Raw genomic sequence first — 18695 nt, 5'->3', positions numbered from 1 at the left:
AACTTCAAATTCGACATACATTTCGAGAGACAAAAAAAAGATAAATCCGAGTGTGAATAGTGTGAAATACTACTCAACCAGATCTGGCACTATTCACAATAGAATTTTATCTTTTTTCTTTCTCCAAGTGTAGATCAGATTTTGACCTGAAATTTCTTGGAGTTGTAGTATGCGTGTTGTTTATTATTTTCATATTTTTTCACATGTTCAAAGTATGTTTTTATTGGATTGATCCTATGATCCTACCTAATGGAGAGATCCTATACAAGTCTCTCCCGGGGGGAGTAGATAGATCGGGGACACAGACCATGTGGTCCAAAAATTGGTTGTAACCCAATTGCAAAATAGTCTTGTGTGAGCTAGACATGAGAGTGGCCAAATGGCTCCCGAGCTACATGTAGCTTGTTTTTGGAGAAATTCCAAAAAAAGGCTTTTAAAAGTTTTAAAAAAATCGGAACAAAAATTCTTGATGTAGATAATAATAAAGTCTACTAGTGTCTGAAAAATCAGTCCTAAATTCGTTGTATTTTAGTCTCAGCAAAAATATCAAATCTCAATTTTAGCATTGGTGAATAGTAATAAACAGTACACTATAATCTAGATTTTGTCATTTTGTGAGATTTTTTGTCATTTTATTGAGGGCAAAATACAACGTATTTTAATCTGAAAATTTACACAATGATAGATTCCAACATTCTCTATGTCTATGTATTTTTGTTCAATTTTTTCTGAAACTATAAAATAAAAAAATGAAGTTTTTGAGAAAAAAAAGGAACCGGGCTACAAAAGAGGTTTTGGAGCTAGTCATACCCTATTTTACCATGTCTACATATGCATTTTTGTACGGAATTTCTGCACTACATAATTTATATTGCACATTTTTTATGCCATCCTTTGTACAAAATCCACTAACTTTTGTACTGCATTTCCAACCATATGTTTGTATCTTTGAACTAGTACTATGAAGATAAATAAATTGAATTACATGTAGGAAATAACATGAAACATTTACCAATAAGTCACATAATATTCTAAATAACACTTCGGCTTTATTTAATAAGAAAACAACATGAATAAAAACATAAATCAACTTAGTTCAAAGTCTCCAAAATAAGAATCCAACTTTATTGATTAAACAAAAACAGCATATATCAAATACAATGAATGAAAATAAAAGTGAATTATGAGGATCTTTGGTTAACTGAAACTTGCATCAACATATTTCAAAGTTGTTTTGTCTACTCAATGTATATTGAGAATCTTTTCCACTACACCTTTATATCTCAACATTCATGCATGTGCCTCCTGCAAAGAAGCTGCCCAAAATTTGAAAACAAGTAGACTTGATCGACAGATAAGTCGTTAAATCAGTTGCATGCTTCGTTATATCTCCTTCACGGAGTCCCCTCTTCAAACTATGATCCTCCTCCGATCTTGATTTCCATTGTAATGGCCCTACCTATTACGCGTAGATAGGTAGGAGACACACAACGACGAATCTTGAATGACCACTCTTTCTACTGATGCCTAACTGCCTCACCAATCATTCGGGAGGGGGCATTGCGTGGTGGGTAGCTTATCTAGGGAAGATGCCTCCTAAAGAGTATGCTCCTCCTTCTCAGCTGATCCTTCTTGGATGCTTCTTCATCCCACATGAAGCTCATATAATATTTCATTGTCATGGACCCATGTGAAGCTCGCGTTGGCATTGCAAAAATATAAGCTAATATTCTCACCAAATCTGATAGTGAGACTTGTGCGAGCCTGATTTGTCGCTGAAGCATCCGATTGGTGAGGTCAATGATACAAAGCGAATGTTAGTGATTTGCATTTTTATATTAGATATATGCTATTTTGACATGTTGCATTATGTCAAAAAAAATTGTTCGACATGTTGCAAGCTTATGTATGTTTTGCTGGAAACACATGGGCGTGCGACACATTACAATTACTTTAGGTGTTTGCTGCAACTATTGTGTTCAAAGTGCAAGTGTTTTTTATGTTTTTATGTAGTGTTGCAAGCCCCTGGCATGACCTAATACATGCGATGATTTTTCTTGTTGTTTTGTTACGACCAATGGGAGTTTATTACGTACATACAAAAAAATAGCTACATGGATGTATTTGAAATGTTGGGATGCTTTGTTGAATGTATTTTGACATACCGCAAGACAAATTTTGTTCCGATGCTGCAAGCATATAAAAAGTTACAGGAAAAGGCAATATGCTTCAATGGTTGGACGATCTAGATCACACATTTAAGCATCAGACTCGCATCGTAGTGTCACCCTTTTTATCCAACCCAAGCAAGGCGAAAAAATTGCATATCATGGTCTAAATTGATATAATTTGGGAGGTGGTGTTTTTTTCTCCCATGATCATATGAACCAATTATGAAAATGCATAGAAGTAAATTTAAAAATGTCAAAAGAATCAGAAAAAACGCATACACGCAAGTTTTTGGGAAAAGAGAGCATTTTATGTGGAAAGTGGTAAAATAAAAAAATAAAAGTTTCATAATCAAATTGTAGCATCAAAATTTATCTTTTCACACGGGTCACAAAATGATATGTTTTCCTAAAAATATGGGTGCAAAAGTAGAATATTAGGTTGTACATGCAGAAATAAAATCTGATTTTTTGATATTTTAAAATATATTTTTAAACAATGGGTTCATATGCTCTAGGCTTCCCTTGGCTTAGTAAACCCCAATTGACGCGTGCCAGATGCAACACGTACGCCCCTCCATCGCTAAGATTTCTAAGGGTGCCAACCCATTGGAACCTAGCTTGTGTCTTTTTTCGAAAAGGTTCTAGAATTTTCTTGTTTAGCTTTCCATCTTTTGAAACGAATATGGTAGGGGAAGGTAGGGTGATTTTTTTTTAAAAAAAATAAGAATCCAAATCTACGTACCTAGGGCTTGAAATTCGGTGGTTGGGTTGTACATCCACTTTCCTAACCACTTAGTTTTCCCTATTTATTCTAGTTTCATGTGGTTTTCCGATTTTGTTTTTTGTTTTTTCTATTCTAGTGTTTTGTTATTAAAAAATTAAAATAATAAAATTTGAATTTTTCAGATTTAAAATTTTCAAGATTAATTTTTCCAGTTGTGAGCATTTTCATATTTAGAAAAATCAAATATGAATTTTTTTCAAATATAAACGATTTTCAAAATCGTAACAGGTTTAAATGTAAATAATTTTAAAAACTGAACAATTTTTCATAATCTATACGTTTTTTAGAACTGAACATTTTTCAAACTCTGGTTTTTTAAATCTGAAAATTTTCAAGTAAAAAAGAAAAATAAAAGCAGAAACAAAAACTGCATGAAAATGTCCGAGGGGTGTCCTGTTCACCCTAATTGGGCCTGCTTGTAGGCCTTATCACCAAAGCAATATAGTCCACCTCAACTAGAAACATTAGGCTGTTTCGCTCTATCATGAAGAGAACGATCAGGGCACCGGCCCAAATTGCAAATTTATTATCATGGATCCAGGGAGATTGCTGATCAGTGACTGTAGCTGTCATGTGACTCCCGTAAAAAACAATTGTGATGTGACTCATGTCACTTTGATGACTCACTTTTTTTTTGCACACAAGGCGGGGTCTACGACCCCAGTGGAGCTTTTTATTGAAGCACACGTGACAGGTACAATTTGCAGTAAGGCCCTTTATCATCCCTTGGCTTAACAAACCAACTATTTAAAGTAAGAGCCTCACACTTTACACAAAGCACCCTAAAATTACAGAAGAAAACGCAATCAAGCACTGTGCCTCTGCCACCAGCCGCCGGCGAGCTCCAAGCATCTCCGCCGAGCTCAGAGAGCTGCAAGCTCGAATACTCTTCACCGGCGTGAAGATTTAGCCGCTGGCAACCACCAGGAGACCGGGGACGCACCACTTGGCCTTCTGGAAGCGTCGAGCACCAACACAAGAATCGGAGGGCCTCCGAACCGGAGGTTGAGGCTGGGCCACCTTGCTGGCCGAGAACCACGGCGACGAGCTTGGTCGGCGTGTGTTGCGCTCGGGGAAGAAACCATGCTCTAGGGCTCCAATCCGTCGATCTGTCAACCACAGCGCCGACGAGGATATCTTCAACTTCTCCACCACCACGGTGACCAAGAAGAAGATCGAGAGAGAGGAAGAAGAGCTTTAGTAGGGTGGGGGGGGGGGGGGCGTTGAAGCGCCGCCACCGTTCGCCTCCAGCTCCCACCATTGGAGCACCACGCCCAACCACCACACCACCACAGGCCATCGGAGCAGCTCGAGCTCCACCATGGCCAAGCCCCCAAGGGCATAGCGCCAAACTCCACAAGGGTAATACCTAAAACAAGACGAGATCTGAGGCTAAACCTAATCATATCTACTCCCGCACCCATCTTTGACCAACTCCGGCCGGCTACTCCGGCGGAGAGGCCGCGGATCGGCCCGGCCGACGGAGGTCAACCCGCAAGGGAGAGAGAGGAAGGGGGAATATCCGTTAAGAACTGAATGTTGATGACTCACTTGTATATTGCATAGTTCGACGGTAGGACATTACCGAGATATTCTTCTTTTCAGGCAAGAGGTTCTGATCTAAAGCTGCCACACCGGTTTCTACAGTAATCGTCATGAACTCATAGCACGACATTGCACATGCGTACGTCTCTTTCCTCTGAAAAAAATATATACGAAACAGGATTATCCTAGGTCCTTATCTGAGATTACGGTTCGGTCATCACATCAGGATTCAATCCGGCCAGCTCGGAATCATTGGACGAAACTGATAGGTGCCACCGAGCGGTCAATGCATAATGGCTAGCCCCTTATCTGAGCACCGCAAAGGTGATGTAACGTGCACCTATCTCGCTCAACACAGTAGAATCAATCAACTCAAGAATCTCGCCAATCACTCAAATAGTGTGCCACATAGAGACGGTCTTCGAAGAACGAAACAGGAGAGCTCATGATTTCAGGCTATATATCCACCTCAGTCAAGATGCCTGCTTCTGAACATCGTCGTCGGTGGTCCTCTTAAGTCTCCATCAGCAAACCTCTCAACTATCACATCGCCAGGTTGAACAAGAAGGCCACGCATGCATGTATATCCAACTGGCTGCCTGGCTGGTCGTTGAAAGGAAACAATGCACGTGATATGATGGTTTAAGTAGGTGAATGAATATGATATCCCAAAATGAGCTGCCCTGTTTCTGGTTTGAAACTCCAGATGAGGATATTAAGAAGAAAATGACAACGGAAGAACTGCTGTATAATACTCCATTTGAATATTTGATCGATAGTAAGTGACGGAAATTTAGTACTTAGTACTAAATTAACCAAAGCAGAGGTATTGCCAACAGGCCGACACTTACTAATTTATATACTAAATTTCTAACACTTATTATGGACCTGAGGGAGTAGAACATGAGAAAAAGGAATATATACGAATAATACTCGGTTAAGTGGAGAGAAAAGGAGCATAATCCCCTTTTGACAAAATGTACAGGTAGGTAATACAAGAGTTTTGTACAAAAAAGAAAGAGAAACTATACAAAAGCCAGATCAAATAAAACTAGCAACTCAAGCAGAGGAGTTGTAATCCTTTTGTTTCTGCCCTCAACTTGAGCCATCCATGCGAGAAAACAAGTTTCTGATATCTCCCATTTCTACTAGACTAAACATCCATGCTGTTCATACAGCTTAATGCTTTCATTGCCGTATGTTGCAACCTCTTTTTTTTATAGTGGTGATGAGAAATGTGTTCTTCACTCTTCGTGGTTGCTTAGCCGGATATATTTGTAGTGCGCCACCAGGTAAAGTATGTGACGTATTCTAGCTCATGATTCGACACCATTATTAGTTCACCAACCTTCTTCAAAGTATCTCTAGAGATTAGTTACTTCTATCTTCTGAAAAATCATGGCTGTGTTGGTTTGAATGCATGACGTACATGTTAATTGTATATGTGACGGTCATTGATTTTGCTCGTTAACTAGAAGTCGAGAACCACGTGGAAGGAAACTTATGTCTCTCGGGATGCCAGTGTACCCTATATGCGTCAAAATATTGGAAAAACCCATTCCATGGCATGTCTACTTATACTAGTATATTACATGATCACCTTTGATTTCAGAAAAGAATTGATTTAATTTACTTTTTTAGAATAACTAATTTGTTTTTCATGTATAGGATGCGTTCGTAGAACCATGTCGGCTCTAGTTCAAGCCCACAACACCTCTGACACCGAGGCAGTGTACCCAGGGTACCACGCCGGCAGCAGCAGCAGCCAGGCTCTGCAGCTCCGGACACCCGTATCGAGCGGCGATGATCAGAGCTTTGTCACGAGGAAGAGGCACTGTGCAAGCCCGAACCGTGACAAAGTTGCCGCGAGAAACGAATAAGAAACTCTGCTTGCCTGATAAAACAGAAACAGTAGTGGCAGAAGGACGAGCAGCTCCGTGTCACATCCATCACGGACGGGGATCACACACAGCCAGCGTTTGCTGATGCTCGTCGTCGTCGGCGTGCATGGTACAGGCGCCCCTAGTCGTCTGACGACTGCCACGTCCAACACGTACACAGCTGTACCTGTACGTACACGCCTCGTCGTATAAAAAGAAGCATCCAGTACGACAGAGAATCGGGCGACTGATCTGATCGCGGCATGTCGTCATGTCAGGGCGCGGCCAGCAAGCGTCCACGACTGTACGCTTCAATGCAGCACCAGCGGTCCATACGGCACATGGCATCGAATGAATTCACGCGAGTTAAATGAGCACGGGTTCAACAGGGTCGTGAACGAGTTAAATGTAAGGAGTGGATGGGCGAGGGAAGGGATAAGTTCGAACAACGGAACGAAAACAAAGTCAAGGCATATGTGTGCTTCCTAGCCGTTGCTACGTCTAGCTCGGGGACAACGGCACGGCCAGGATAGCGGGTGCCCACGACGGCGCCGTTGCTTTCCTCGCCGCAACCTTACGGCCAAGTCCGAGGCAGCCGAGCTGGAGGGTCTCGTGATTTCAGACATATGCCCTTCTAGATCAGCTTCAAGGTGGTGCACTGTCGAAGCTTAAAAAGAAAAGAACTCCCTGCCTTTATTTGCCTGACTTATTTCTATCGAAAAGCCTCATTTCTCGAAACACCTCGCCGACCTGAGTGATTGGTGTTTGTGCGAATCTACACCGAAGCATGATTTTGAAGTGCCCATTTATCGGTCCTTCTTTTTATAGAAGGTTTAGTATCAAGTTCAAGAGATAGCAACCTTGTTTGCCACATTTGATTCTACGTGAAAACATATGTGGTATAGTGTTCCCTTCCAAGACCTTGCATTCTGGATAATTTTTTGGAATTAGCATCCTAGTTTAGTATTCTTCAGTTATATAATGGATATGTGAGAAGCAGGGGTATGTTTGGTTCTACCCCATGGTTGCCCACCAAATATTTGGCTAGCCATTGGTTGAACTTTATGTTGGCCATGAGTTGGCCAACATTGGCAAAAAGAAAGTGAATTAGGTTGGCCAAATAGCCATTGGCATGCCAAATAACTGGCAACCGTCCATACAAAGACCAAATTTTTGGCCATAAATAAAATATTGGTAGGGTAATTTTTGGCCACAATCCAAACAAGCCCTCGGTTCTCGGTCGGTAGATGTAACGCATGGTATATTATTCGAGTGTTCCACAATGGGGCAGCACCAGCAAAAGTATCTATTTAGCTACACATTTATTTCTACGCATCATCCTACAATAAGGGTTTATGCGCATTAACATTCCATATTCAATGTCATTACAAAGCTATATGGCTTTGAGCCGATCCTATTGACATCCAAGTGTGGTTGAAAATGACGGATCTAATTTACTCTATCTCAATAACATTGATAACGACAACAGATGCATATCTACAAATTAAAGACGTGTCCAACCTATGTTGGGTTTGATATATAAAATAGACTTCATGAGAATGCTTAGGTATAGTTTAGAACTTTGGATCCGAAAAACACCGTGCGTGCATGTCAGTATGAGCTAAACTGGCGACCTATTAGGGGTATACAACTAGGCTTGAGAAGGATCGAGAATTCAATTATCATTAGTCATGTGATTTGAGCTAGTCAAACACTCTAATAGTGTGGTATTGAATTAAGATGGCCATTAGCCAAGCAATTTACAATTATGCATACTAATAAGGAACTTGCTTGGCGGAAAAGTCGCAAAAACACCAACAGAGCTGCATAATAGTACTGGTAATAATATACATATCCTTCGACTATGATGGCGGTGGCGGAGCCACTGATAACGAGGGCAGAAGAAGGACACTGTGGTATCGCCTCTAGAGTCGTTTGAGCGAGTGACCAGGGAGACCATATATGTGTGTTTTAAACTTCAACAGCTGAAAACGAGTAAAGTGCCTTGATTTAAAACATGAGTGAAGCTAGACTAACCCCCAAAGAGTGTATTAACAAGGGAGAACAATTTAGAAAACAAAGCAGGTTTGCTCTCTCTATTATTAATAACATATATATGATTTTATAGATATGACTTGCTAATTTATTTTAAAATTTATCTTAAGAGAAAATTAGAAATAAATTTATTTATGAATGAGGAAGTATATCCATCGGCGTGATTGATGGCTCGTCACGATAACCATGCCAACTCAGTACAAACATACAACACCTCTGAGGCAGGTAAACCTATCTTGGAGAAGAAATTTAAAAACTGCAAATTCTCCATGCGGGCCATACAAAAAAAAGCAACATGCTGGCAGCAGCATTGAGCCTCTGGCAGTGGAACTCTTGGACACCGTATTGGCCGGCGATCATCAAGGGCGTGATTGGTTGCTCACATCAAAATTTCCTTATTTCTGCTTTTAGCCAGGTGGATGTTGCATGAGGGAAAACAGAGCATGGGACCAGTTTGGTTGCCAACATTGTTTCCTGCCCCATATTCGGCCCATGGTTTGGTTGCCCACAATCACAAATTCTTTGGCTGACGAGAGAATCAACGGCTGTTTGGTTATGTGCAAAATAAGGATGTGGTTACCTTGCTGTTCATACTGGTGATCATACCACCTACTAGCTGTTATGAACAACAACAAAACACCATCAGGGTTAGCATAGCAGATATCATAGCACATGAGAACACATAGACTAGCATATTCTGGGTTCGCACAAACACCATAATCAAAAGCAAGACTGTTGCAGGGGCATAGAAGCTACCTAACTAGTCTGTATCAAAACTAGGTACCAAAGTCTTAGCATCATCACACTATACTTACTAGCACTACACCTATTGAACTACAAATAGACGCATAGCTTGGTAGGTCGCTGCCAAGCCGTGGTTAGGATAGGGGTGAAGCCTAGCGGTGGAGCTCATGTTCTTGTAGATCTTCATCTTGATTACGAACAACTGGATCTTGAACTCCACGACATTGTTGAACTCCAGATCATACTTGAAGACCAGCTTCCGGCTAGTTCCTCCTGAAGACCATGTGGCCACCATGGTAGGTGACGTGCATGCACTCGTCGTAGAAGTGACAGTTGGATAGTCCTACACTGTTTGGCAATGGGATCTTGATCCACTCCCCGCAACCCTTGTTGGAACGTCGATGGCATGACGAGTATGCTTAGGTCCTCTGTGGAGAGCTGGACGTAGAAACGTTGCAGAATCACCGCCCTAGAGATATGGCCTAGCTTGGGTTGGCTGCCAATTTCGGGCGGTGGAGCTGCCGCAGCCTCGACCTTGCCCGACACCGGTGGTTTAGAGTCTACGTCCACCGGTTAAGGGAGAGATGGCCATGGTAGCCTGTGGAGGAAACCATCTCCTTCCCACGTTGTCGCACTCCAGCTTAACGACCTTGTCGAACCGGACACAAAGAGTAAATGCCATGGTCGATGAAATGGCATGATCATGGCACTCTGAACACAAAGCTATGATCATGCCAATGCCATGATCAATGCATTGGCATTATCGTGGCACTGTGAACACAATGCCATGTTCAATGCATTGGCATGATCATGCCAGTCTGAACACACACACATTTGGGAGATTTCCTAATTTGGGGAGTGCAATGATTGACACACGCACATTGGTACTTCCCAAAAAGGGAAATCTAGCAGCCTAATCGATGCTACTACGATTGACTACGATTGTAACCAGTATTTGCATTCGTGGTTGTCAAAACAAAACTATGGCCGCTCTCTAGAGAAGGCAAATCGACGAAGACCCCAGCCGCTACCAAACCATAGCCGTTACCCTAAACTACGAGATCCATGGACATACCATGGAGAAATCAGGCGGGCCAGGCGGTAGGGGATCACTCCAAGACGCCGACGGAGCCACCTGAGCCCTGGATGAAGACCCCCGAGCGCGGGGTGCGGTCGGCGGGCGGGGCGGGTTGGTCCGGCGAAGGCAGGTGCCTTGCCGGCGGCCACACTCCCCGGATCAGTGACTGCCGCGGATGAGGATCCACCTATCATTCGTGAGCCGTCGTCGGGTGGATAGGCAGGTGGATTTTAGGCGGAGGGGAGGAGGACGCGCGGCAACCATGGACAAGTAGTGGTGAGAGAGTGGTGACATGAATTTCGTGGGCGGTGAGGGGAGTGAACTGTGCATGCCGGAACCATGACAAAGCTCCCGCGAGAAACGGTTAAAAAACTCCTATTTATTTTTCTGATAAAAAGAAGAAACGGTGCTGGTAGGAGAATGCTTTTTTTAAACGGGCAAAAAAGCTTTTGCCTTATATTAATATAGGAGAAGCAAACAAGATGATGGCCAGCGCCAAAAAACAAAAAAAGAGGTGGGGAAGAAACCCCCACCCGGAAAGGGAAAAGGAAATCAGCCTACAAGCTCCGCCAAGTTCTTAGCGCCAGCGAGGATCCAGTCCTTCCCTTCCTCCCTAATCTTATGCATGACGACCAAAGGTAAAGAGGATCTGTTGTTGAAAACCCGCTCATTCCTTTCCTTCCAAATCTCCCAGGTGATAAGCGTGATGGCAGTTCGCAAACCTCTGGGGGAAGAGGTGGTGGCCTTGGTGATGGCTTGCCAATAGTCAAGCACCTTATTCCTACCAACCCCCAGGCTGTTGATAAGATCCGGACAGGAGAGCCAGGAGGCCGCGGTCGTCCAGATCCTCTTGGAGAAACGACATTCGAAGAGGATGTGACGCGCCGTCTCGGGAGTGCATCTGCACAGCTGGAAGGTAGGTTGATGTGGCCATCCGCGTTTTGCAAGGCGATCCGCGGTCCAAAGGCGATTTTGGACGGCGAGCCAGGCGAAGAAATGGCACTTTGGGGGTGCCCAAGTCTTCCAGACAATGTTGCCGAACTGACATGGCAAAGAGGCGAGGAACTGGACTTTGTAGGCAGAGCTGGCCGAGTAGCATCCATTAGGGGTCAAGGAACAGGTTATGGTGTCCTCCGAGTCTGGGAGGAGCTGGACATTAGAGAGAAGATCCCAAAGGCGGACGTATTGCTCCATATGTTCAACAGTGAAATCATCGATCGCGATGTCAGAGACCCAGTTATGGTCATGGAGAGCATCTCGAACTGTCCGATTCTTTCTCTTGGAGGCCTTGAAAATCCGGGGGGTGATACGTCTCAAACGTATCTATAATTTCTTATGTTCCATGCTACTTTATTGATGATACTCACATGTTTTATACATACTTTAAGTCATATTTATGCATTTTCCGGCACTAACCTATTAACAAGATGCCGAAGAGGCAGTTGCTGTTTTCTGCTGTTTTTGGTTTCAGAAATCCTAGTAAGGAAATATTCTCAGAATTGGACGAAATCAACGCCCAGGATCTTATTTTTCCACGAAGCTTCCAGAAGTCCGAAAGGGAAACGAAGTGGGGCGACGAGGCGCCTACACAACAGGGCGGCACGGCCAGGGCTTGGGCCGCGTGGCCCTAGCGTGTGGGGCCGTCGTGGCGCCCCCTGACCTACCCTTCTGCCTACATAAGCCTTCATCGATAATAGTTCCAGTACCGAGAGCCACGATACGGAAAACCTTCCAGAGACGCCGCCGCCGCCAATCCCATCTCGGGGGATTCAGGAGATCGCCTCCGGCACCCTGCCGGAGAGGGGAATCATCTCCCGGAGGACTCTTCACCGCCATGGTCGCCTCCGGAGTGATGTGTGAGTAGTTCACCCCTGGACTATGGTCCATAGCAGTAGCTAGATGGTCGTCTTCTCCTAATTGTGCTATCATTGTTGGATCTTGTGAGCTGCCTAACATGAGATCATGTATTTGTAATGCTACATGTTGCGTTTGTTGAGATCCGATGAATAATGAATGCTATGTTATGTTGATTATCAATCTATCATCTATGTGTTGTTTATGATCTTGCATGCTCTCCGTTATTAGTAGAGGCTCTGGCCAAGTCGTTACTTGTAACTCTAAGAGGGAGTATTTATGCTCGATAGTGGGTTCATGCCTCCATTAAATCTGGGACAGTGACAGAAAGTTCTAAGGTTGTGGATGTGTTGTTTCCACTAGGGATAAAACATCAATGCTATGTCTAAGGATGTATTTGTTGATTACATTACGCACCATACTTAATGCAATTGTCTGTTGTTTGCAACTTAATACTGGAGGGGGTTCGAATGATAACCTAAAGGTGGACTTTTTAGGCATAGATGCATGCTTGATAGCGGTCTATGTACTTTGTCGTAATGCCCAATTGAATTTCACACTACTCATCATAACATGTATGTGCATTGTCATGCTATCTTTATTTGTCAATTGCCCAACTGTAATTTGTTCACCCAACATGCTATTTATCTTATGGGAGAGACACCACTAGTGAACTGTGGACCCCGGTCCATTCTTTTACATCGAATACAATCTCTTTGCAATACTCGTTCTCTGTTTTACGCAAACATCATCATCCACACTATACATCTAATCCTTTGTTACTGACAAGCCGGTGAGATTGACAACCTCACTGTTAAGTTGGGGCAAAGTATCTTGGTTGTGTTGTGCAGGTTCCACGTTGGCGCCGGAATCCCTGGTGTTGCGCCGCACTACACTCCGCCGCCATCAACCTTCAACGTGCTTCTTGGCTCCTACTGGTTCGATAACCTTGGTTTCTTACTGAGGGAAAAACTTGCCGCTGTACGCATCATACCTTCCTCTTGGGGTTCCCAACGAACGTGTGCTTTACCGTCACAAGCAGCAGGGGGCAAGGTCCTTTGGTGGCGCGCCATGAAGCCAGGAAGAGGACCAGAAGGAGGCCTTGGAGCCGTTTCCGATGGTGACACGGGTGGCGGCATTAAAGAGGTCAATGTCGGAGGCGCCGTTGGGTGTTTCAGAACCCACCCACGGCTTCTCAGGAGTTTTCCACTCGTACCACAGCCAGCGTAGCCTCAGTGCCCGAGAAAACTTCTCCAAGTCCAAGATTCCCAAACCGCCAAGCTCCTTGGGGCGACATACCTTTTGCCAGTTAACCTTACATTTCCCCCCGCTAACCGCCTCCTTGAAGGCCCAGAGCATTCCGCGACCGATCTTCGCAAAGGCCTTGAGAATTCCTTTGTCAGCTTTAGGAGCCGTCAAAAGGAAGATCGGCATGGAAGAGAGGACTGACTTCACCAGGGCGGTGCAACCCGCACGGTTCAGGAACTTGCCCTTCCACTGGTTTAGCCGAGCCACCGCCTTGTCGATGTAAGGTTGAAGATCGACACGTCTAAGTCTTCCAATTGAGAGGGGCAGCCCCAAGTATTTTATGGGAAACGAGACACTAGCCGCAGGGAAGTTTGCCAGAACCGCCTCCAGGTCGATGTTGGCGCATTGGATAGGGGCAATAGAGCTCTTAGCCACATTCGTCACGAGACCGGAGACCTCCCCAAAACTTTGAAGGATGCTAGCAAGACATGAAATGTCGTGCTCAGTGGGGGACAAAAAGATGGCCGCGTCATCCGCATATAGGGAAACCCGGGGGCCCCGCAAACCACCCGACTCGTAGCCTTCTCCAGAACCTTCTAAAGGGGGTCAATGGCGATGTCAAAAAGGAGAGGCGAGAGGGGGTCGCCCTGGCGAAGACCTCGTCCATGAAGGATGTTCCCTCCGGGGACCCCGTTGAGGAAAACCCGAGAAGAAGTTGTGGAGAAGAGGGTCGTCAAAAGAGCCCGCCATCTTTGTGGAAAGCCGAGGCGTTGCATCAGGTCTAGCATATAATCCCAGCGGACGGTGTCGAAGGCCTTGGCGATGTCCAGCTTGATAAGGAGGGACGGGGTTTTGTTGCGGTGAAGTTGGCGGGCGGTGTTCCTGACGTACATGACATTATCATGTATAGTTCTGGATTTGATGAAGGCACTCTGACTGCGTGACACGATGTCGTTCATCTTAGGGCTGAGACGTCATGCCATAGCTTTGGCGATGATCTTTGGGATCACGTGGATAAGACTAATGGGCCTGAAGTCTGTTACGGCCTCCGCTCCATCTTTCTTTGGCAGAAGCACAATGTTGGCGGTGTTGATGATATGAAAGTTCGACGCCGAGAGCTCCGAGAAGGCATTTATGGTCAACATAAGATCATCCTTGATGATGTCCCAGCAAGAGCAAAAAAAGGCGATGGAAAAACCGTCCGGGCCCGGGGCCTTGTCTGCGGGCATGTCGTCGATAGCCTCTTTAATCTCTTCCTCGGAGAAAGGCAGGCCTAGGTCCTCCAGCTGATGAGCAGTGGGGTTCAGAGCTTCCCAATTAAAGTCCAACAGGCGAGGGGGAGGGCGGCCTAGAGCTTGGGAGAAGTGATCGAAAATAAGCTTCGCTTTGTCGTCGTGAGTTACGGCCCAGCCATCATTGTGCTTCAGCCTCAGAATGTGATTCTTGCGCTTCCTTACATTGACACGGAGGTGGAAGAACTTAGTGTTAGCATCGCCCTCACGGAGGTATCGGATTCTGGAAGCTTGACGCTTGCGAGATCTCTCCAGAGCAGCAAGGCATTTAACCCGGCGTTTTAGACCAGCACGGAGATGTATTTCGTCCAGAGAGAGAGCGCGGGACTCTTGGGCAATATCAAGTTGCAGGATGACATCTAAGGCCATGAGGAGCTGAAGCTTGCAGTCGGAGAAAAGGCCTTTACTCCAAGATTTCAGGCCAAGCGCAGTCGATTTCAACTTGTGGTTGATGATGTGAACCGGCTGGGTGTGTGTTGAAGGCGCGGTCGAAGCTTGTTGAGCAACCTCTCTGAACCCCGGCATTTTGGTCCAAAAGGACTCGAAGCGAAAAATCGGGGGTTTTCGCGGACCACTTTGGTTGGAGAGGAGGAGGGGACAATGGTCCGAGAGGGAGGAAGACAGAGCATGCAGCACATGATTCTCGAACTCGAGGTCCCAAGCAGCGTTGCAGAAAGCCCGGTCCAACTGCACAAGAGTTGGAGTTTCTCGCTCGTTACTCCACGTGAATCTTCTATTCTGAAGTTTCAGCTCCTTCAACTGACAAGTGGTGAGGGCTCTTCTGAAAAGACCCATCAGACGGAAGTTTAAGTTAGCATTGCTCTTGTCTTCTGCCTGGTAGATGAGATTGAAATCCCCGATGATGAGCCATTTAGAGTCGTCCGCAGGTTTGGCGGCGATAGCTTCCGTGAGAAAAACCTCTTTATCATCATGATAGCTAGGGCCGTAGACCGTAGTGAGCTTGAAGGTGGTACCACATGAGCGAACGGAGACATTGGCGGAGATTTTTTTAAATAATACGAATTTTTTATTTAAGTGCAGGAATAGCGCGCGTTTTCAAATTTTTCCAAAAGTAGGACTCGGTCGGCCTGTAGTAGGCCGATCGGACAGCAGCAAACCGACTGGGTGTCGGCTGCTGTGGTGGAGCAGAGTATCTGACTCGTTGGTCGATAGCTGACCAACTGGACTGCTAGTGCCCAACTGGCCTGCTGCAAACCAATTGGCTTGCTACAGCCCGATTAGTTGTATGGATTTATTTTCTTCATTCGCACGACACGGTTAGGGTTAGGAGAGTACTGATACATAGTTCATACATAAATAGTTCATACATAAAGTCTGATACATAATGCATACATAAATATCTGATACATAGCATACATAAATATCTGAGATTATGGACGGCGTCTAGGGTTTCGTGGGGGCGGCGTAGCACGGGGTGTCCAACCGAACCTGTCCGGAGCCCTGGTTATGCGAGCAGGGATCCAGGAACCGGACTCGGGGTCGTACTGTGTCTCCTGCGTGGGCTCTGGTGGAGGAGTCTGCATACCGACATAGTTCTGCTGTGTGCTGTAATACTCCATGTGCTCAGGATCCTGATCACTAGCTCCCCATGAAGGATTGGACGCAGTGTGCTGCGTGTATCCTGTGCCACGAAACATAAGTGATGTCAAACTAAGTGGAGTATAGTTTAAATGGAACACAATATATAGAATACTACATACCCTGTGTGTATCCAGCTCCTCCCATGAAAGGGGCTTGCTGCTGCGCCATCGGTCGAAAGCGACTTCTGGCTGATAGTACCTGCAAGTCGTCGAAGGAAGGAGTGTGATGCTGCTGCCACGACGAACCTCTGCTGGTCGGGAGGTGGTGGTCCAGGTGTCGCCGTCGGCGTGAGACGAGGCCGTGATCCGTGTTGCTGGTACCGATAGTCGTCGACGGAAGGAGTGTGCTGCTGCCACGACGAACCTCTGCCCGGCCGGGAGGCGGTGGTCTGGGTGTCACGGTCGGTGTGAGCTGTGGCCGTCGCTGCTGCTGTGTGGAGGGTCGCGGTGGAAGGAGGTGGTGCTGAACGACGTCGGACCTACGGCTGCACGTGATAGCCGAGTAGATCCCGCGTAGCTTGTCCTCGAGTCGTCTCAACCATGACACATGTTGGTCACGCTGCAGAAGAGGTGCACTGGACACTTGACGTGTGTACCGAGCGACTTCATCCTGTAAGTCTGCAGTCGGTGACCACGAAAAATGATGGTAGCATATAAATCGTAGAACCCTATAGATAAAAGACAAGTATGATGGTGGAATAGAAAGTTATACGTACCGCATGCTTGTCGACTACCGGCTGTGGACTGAATCGGGTACATATCGTGCATAGACGCGAGTGGCGCCTCAATTTGGATCGATCGGCTGGATGAGGCGCACTCGTGTGGCTGCGGTGTACCTCTGCAGATATGCGTCAAACTCACGTGGGTCAAACTGCTCATCGTTCGGCGGACGTGTGTTGTCGCGCCAGCCCACTCGGCAACATACGAGCCAACGCGCTGAAGCCACCATGTCGAGGAGTGGCTAGTACCCTTCTGTTGTACTGCAGAAAATAATTGTGTCGGTTAGCCGAACCATGATGAACAATCTTAAACTTAGCGATGCTCAGAACTTACTTGTGGACGTAGGCAGGGAGAGGCGCTATCGGTGGTGGAGGATCGACCAGCTGCCGAGAGCCGAACTGCCTCATGATCCTCTGCTGGGACATTATCTCAATGGACACATCGAAGATGATCTTTGACTGTGTCATCCAGTACGCACAATCTCTATAGCAGAGGTTAGAGATCCCGCCGGGGTACCTTGCATGCACGGCGGCGGCCGTATAGGGCTGCCAGATCACCGCCCTATCATCGAGCACGTCGAACTGCTCGGTGAACGCAGGGTAGCAGTTCCTGACCTGGTCGCGAGCAAATCGTCTATGCGGAGAGAAATAGTCAGTACTCGTGCAAAACTATAAATTACGAAAGAACTATGTTCTACAGTCTACATACCTCGCGACGTGTCCAAAGTATGCCGAAAGTAGGCATATCGATGTGGTCCGGATCATCCAACTCGTTTGCCCCGAAAGGGCGCTCAGCATCTATGTCTGGCCGACCAATCGGGAACCTCTCCCAGGACCACAGCTGCAACAACAGTGGGCAGCCAAGAAGCCCAGACTTGGGGGAGACAAGTGTACAAGCATTGCACAAACCTCGGTATGTGGCTGCTAGAACCGCGGAACCCCAACTCCGCTGTATGATGTCGTCGGCGGTTTGTGCCTCTGCTATCTCCAGTGCAATGGGGATGAAGCGCCTGCTGATGGTGGTCTGATGGTTCTCTGTGAACATGACCTTTCCAAGCAGCCACAATATGTACGCCTCGAGACTCCTAGTGATCTGTGCCTCACTCATCGGCGGTGTGAACTGTGAAACCTACAACCATGAAAAAAAGATGTTAGTTAGAACAACGCAATAACTTGTTTCTTCGTCAACTCCTGCAGTTTGCTACGCAAAAAATTATACTTCCACTGCTGGTTCTGGATGCACAGCCTCTTGAAGACATTCATAAGGTCCTTTTTCCTAAATTGTGTGTAAAAATTGGCCCCCAGGTGGCGCATGCACCAACGGCTCTCAATGTCAATCCATGGAGTTTCTTGCCCAGGCTCTTTCAGTGTCTTAATAGCTTTCAGTATACCTGCATGCCTGTCATGAAGGATGCAAACATTCGGCTTGTCCTTTACAATTGAAATCTTCAACTGCCTGAAAAACCATAACCAGCTTTCGGTGTTCTCACTCTCCACGAAAGCAAAAGCGAGTGGCACGATTTGATTGTTTCCGTCCATTCCAATGGCGGTCAAGATTTGACCCTTGTACTGACCGGTCAGAAACGTGCCGTCGACACATAACACGGGTCGACAGTGTCTGAATGATTCGATGCATACACCGAACGAGAAATAGACTCTATGCAGAACCCTGTAAGATGGGGACTCCGGGAAAAACAAGTCCTGGATGTTCACATATGTGCCTG

The 18695-nt window shown here is 45.9% G+C and overlaps 2 protein-coding genes across 2 annotated transcripts; both read right to left on the bottom strand.

Annotated features, from left to right (window-relative positions):
• Nucleotides 1–10809: 10809 nt before the first annotated feature.
• LOC139833959 (uncharacterized) lies at nucleotides 10810–11451 on the bottom strand. The gene has a single exon (XM_071824338.1). It carries the CDS (start codon nucleotides 11449–11451, stop codon nucleotides 10810–10812), a length of 642 nt encoding a protein of 213 aa, XP_071680439.1.
• A 2882-nt stretch (nucleotides 11452–14333) lies between these two features.
• On the bottom strand, nucleotides 14334–16421 carry LOC139833957 (uncharacterized). Its single transcript, XM_071824337.1, has 3 exons — nucleotides 16373–16421; nucleotides 16101–16293; nucleotides 14334–15432 (listed from the first exon to the last, which is right to left on the bottom strand). The coding sequence occupies exons 1-3, from the start codon at nucleotides 16419–16421 to the stop codon at nucleotides 14334–14336; spliced, it is 1341 nt and encodes a 446-aa protein (XP_071680438.1).
• Between the last annotated feature and the right edge of the window lie 2274 nt (nucleotides 16422–18695).

Source organism: Lolium perenne, chromosome 7 (genome assembly GCF_019359855.2).
Source record: "Lolium perenne isolate Kyuss_39 chromosome 7, Kyuss_2.0, whole genome shotgun sequence".
Lineage (NCBI taxonomy): Eukaryota > Viridiplantae > Streptophyta > Magnoliopsida > Poales > Poaceae > Lolium > Lolium perenne.
The sequence above is the reverse complement of the archived record's forward strand: the minus strand, read 5'-3'. Positions and strand labels throughout refer to the sequence as shown.

Coding starts and splice junctions, on each gene's coding strand:
- LOC139833959 (XM_071824338.1), bottom strand. CDS start 11,451: ATGGAGCAATACGTCCGCCTTTGGGATCTTCTCTCTAATGTCCAGCTC.
- LOC139833957 (XM_071824337.1), bottom strand. CDS start 16,421: ATGGCGCAGCAGCAAGCCCCTTTCATGGGAGGAGCTGGATACACACAG. Junction 16,294..16,372: donor AGGAGCTGGATACACACAGG/GTATGTAGTATT, acceptor TTCGTGGCACAG/GATACACGCAGCACACTGCG. Junction 15,433..16,100: donor ATAACCAGGGCTCCGGACAG/GTTCGGTTGGAC, acceptor GGGTCTTTTCAG/AAGAGCCCTCACCACTTGTC.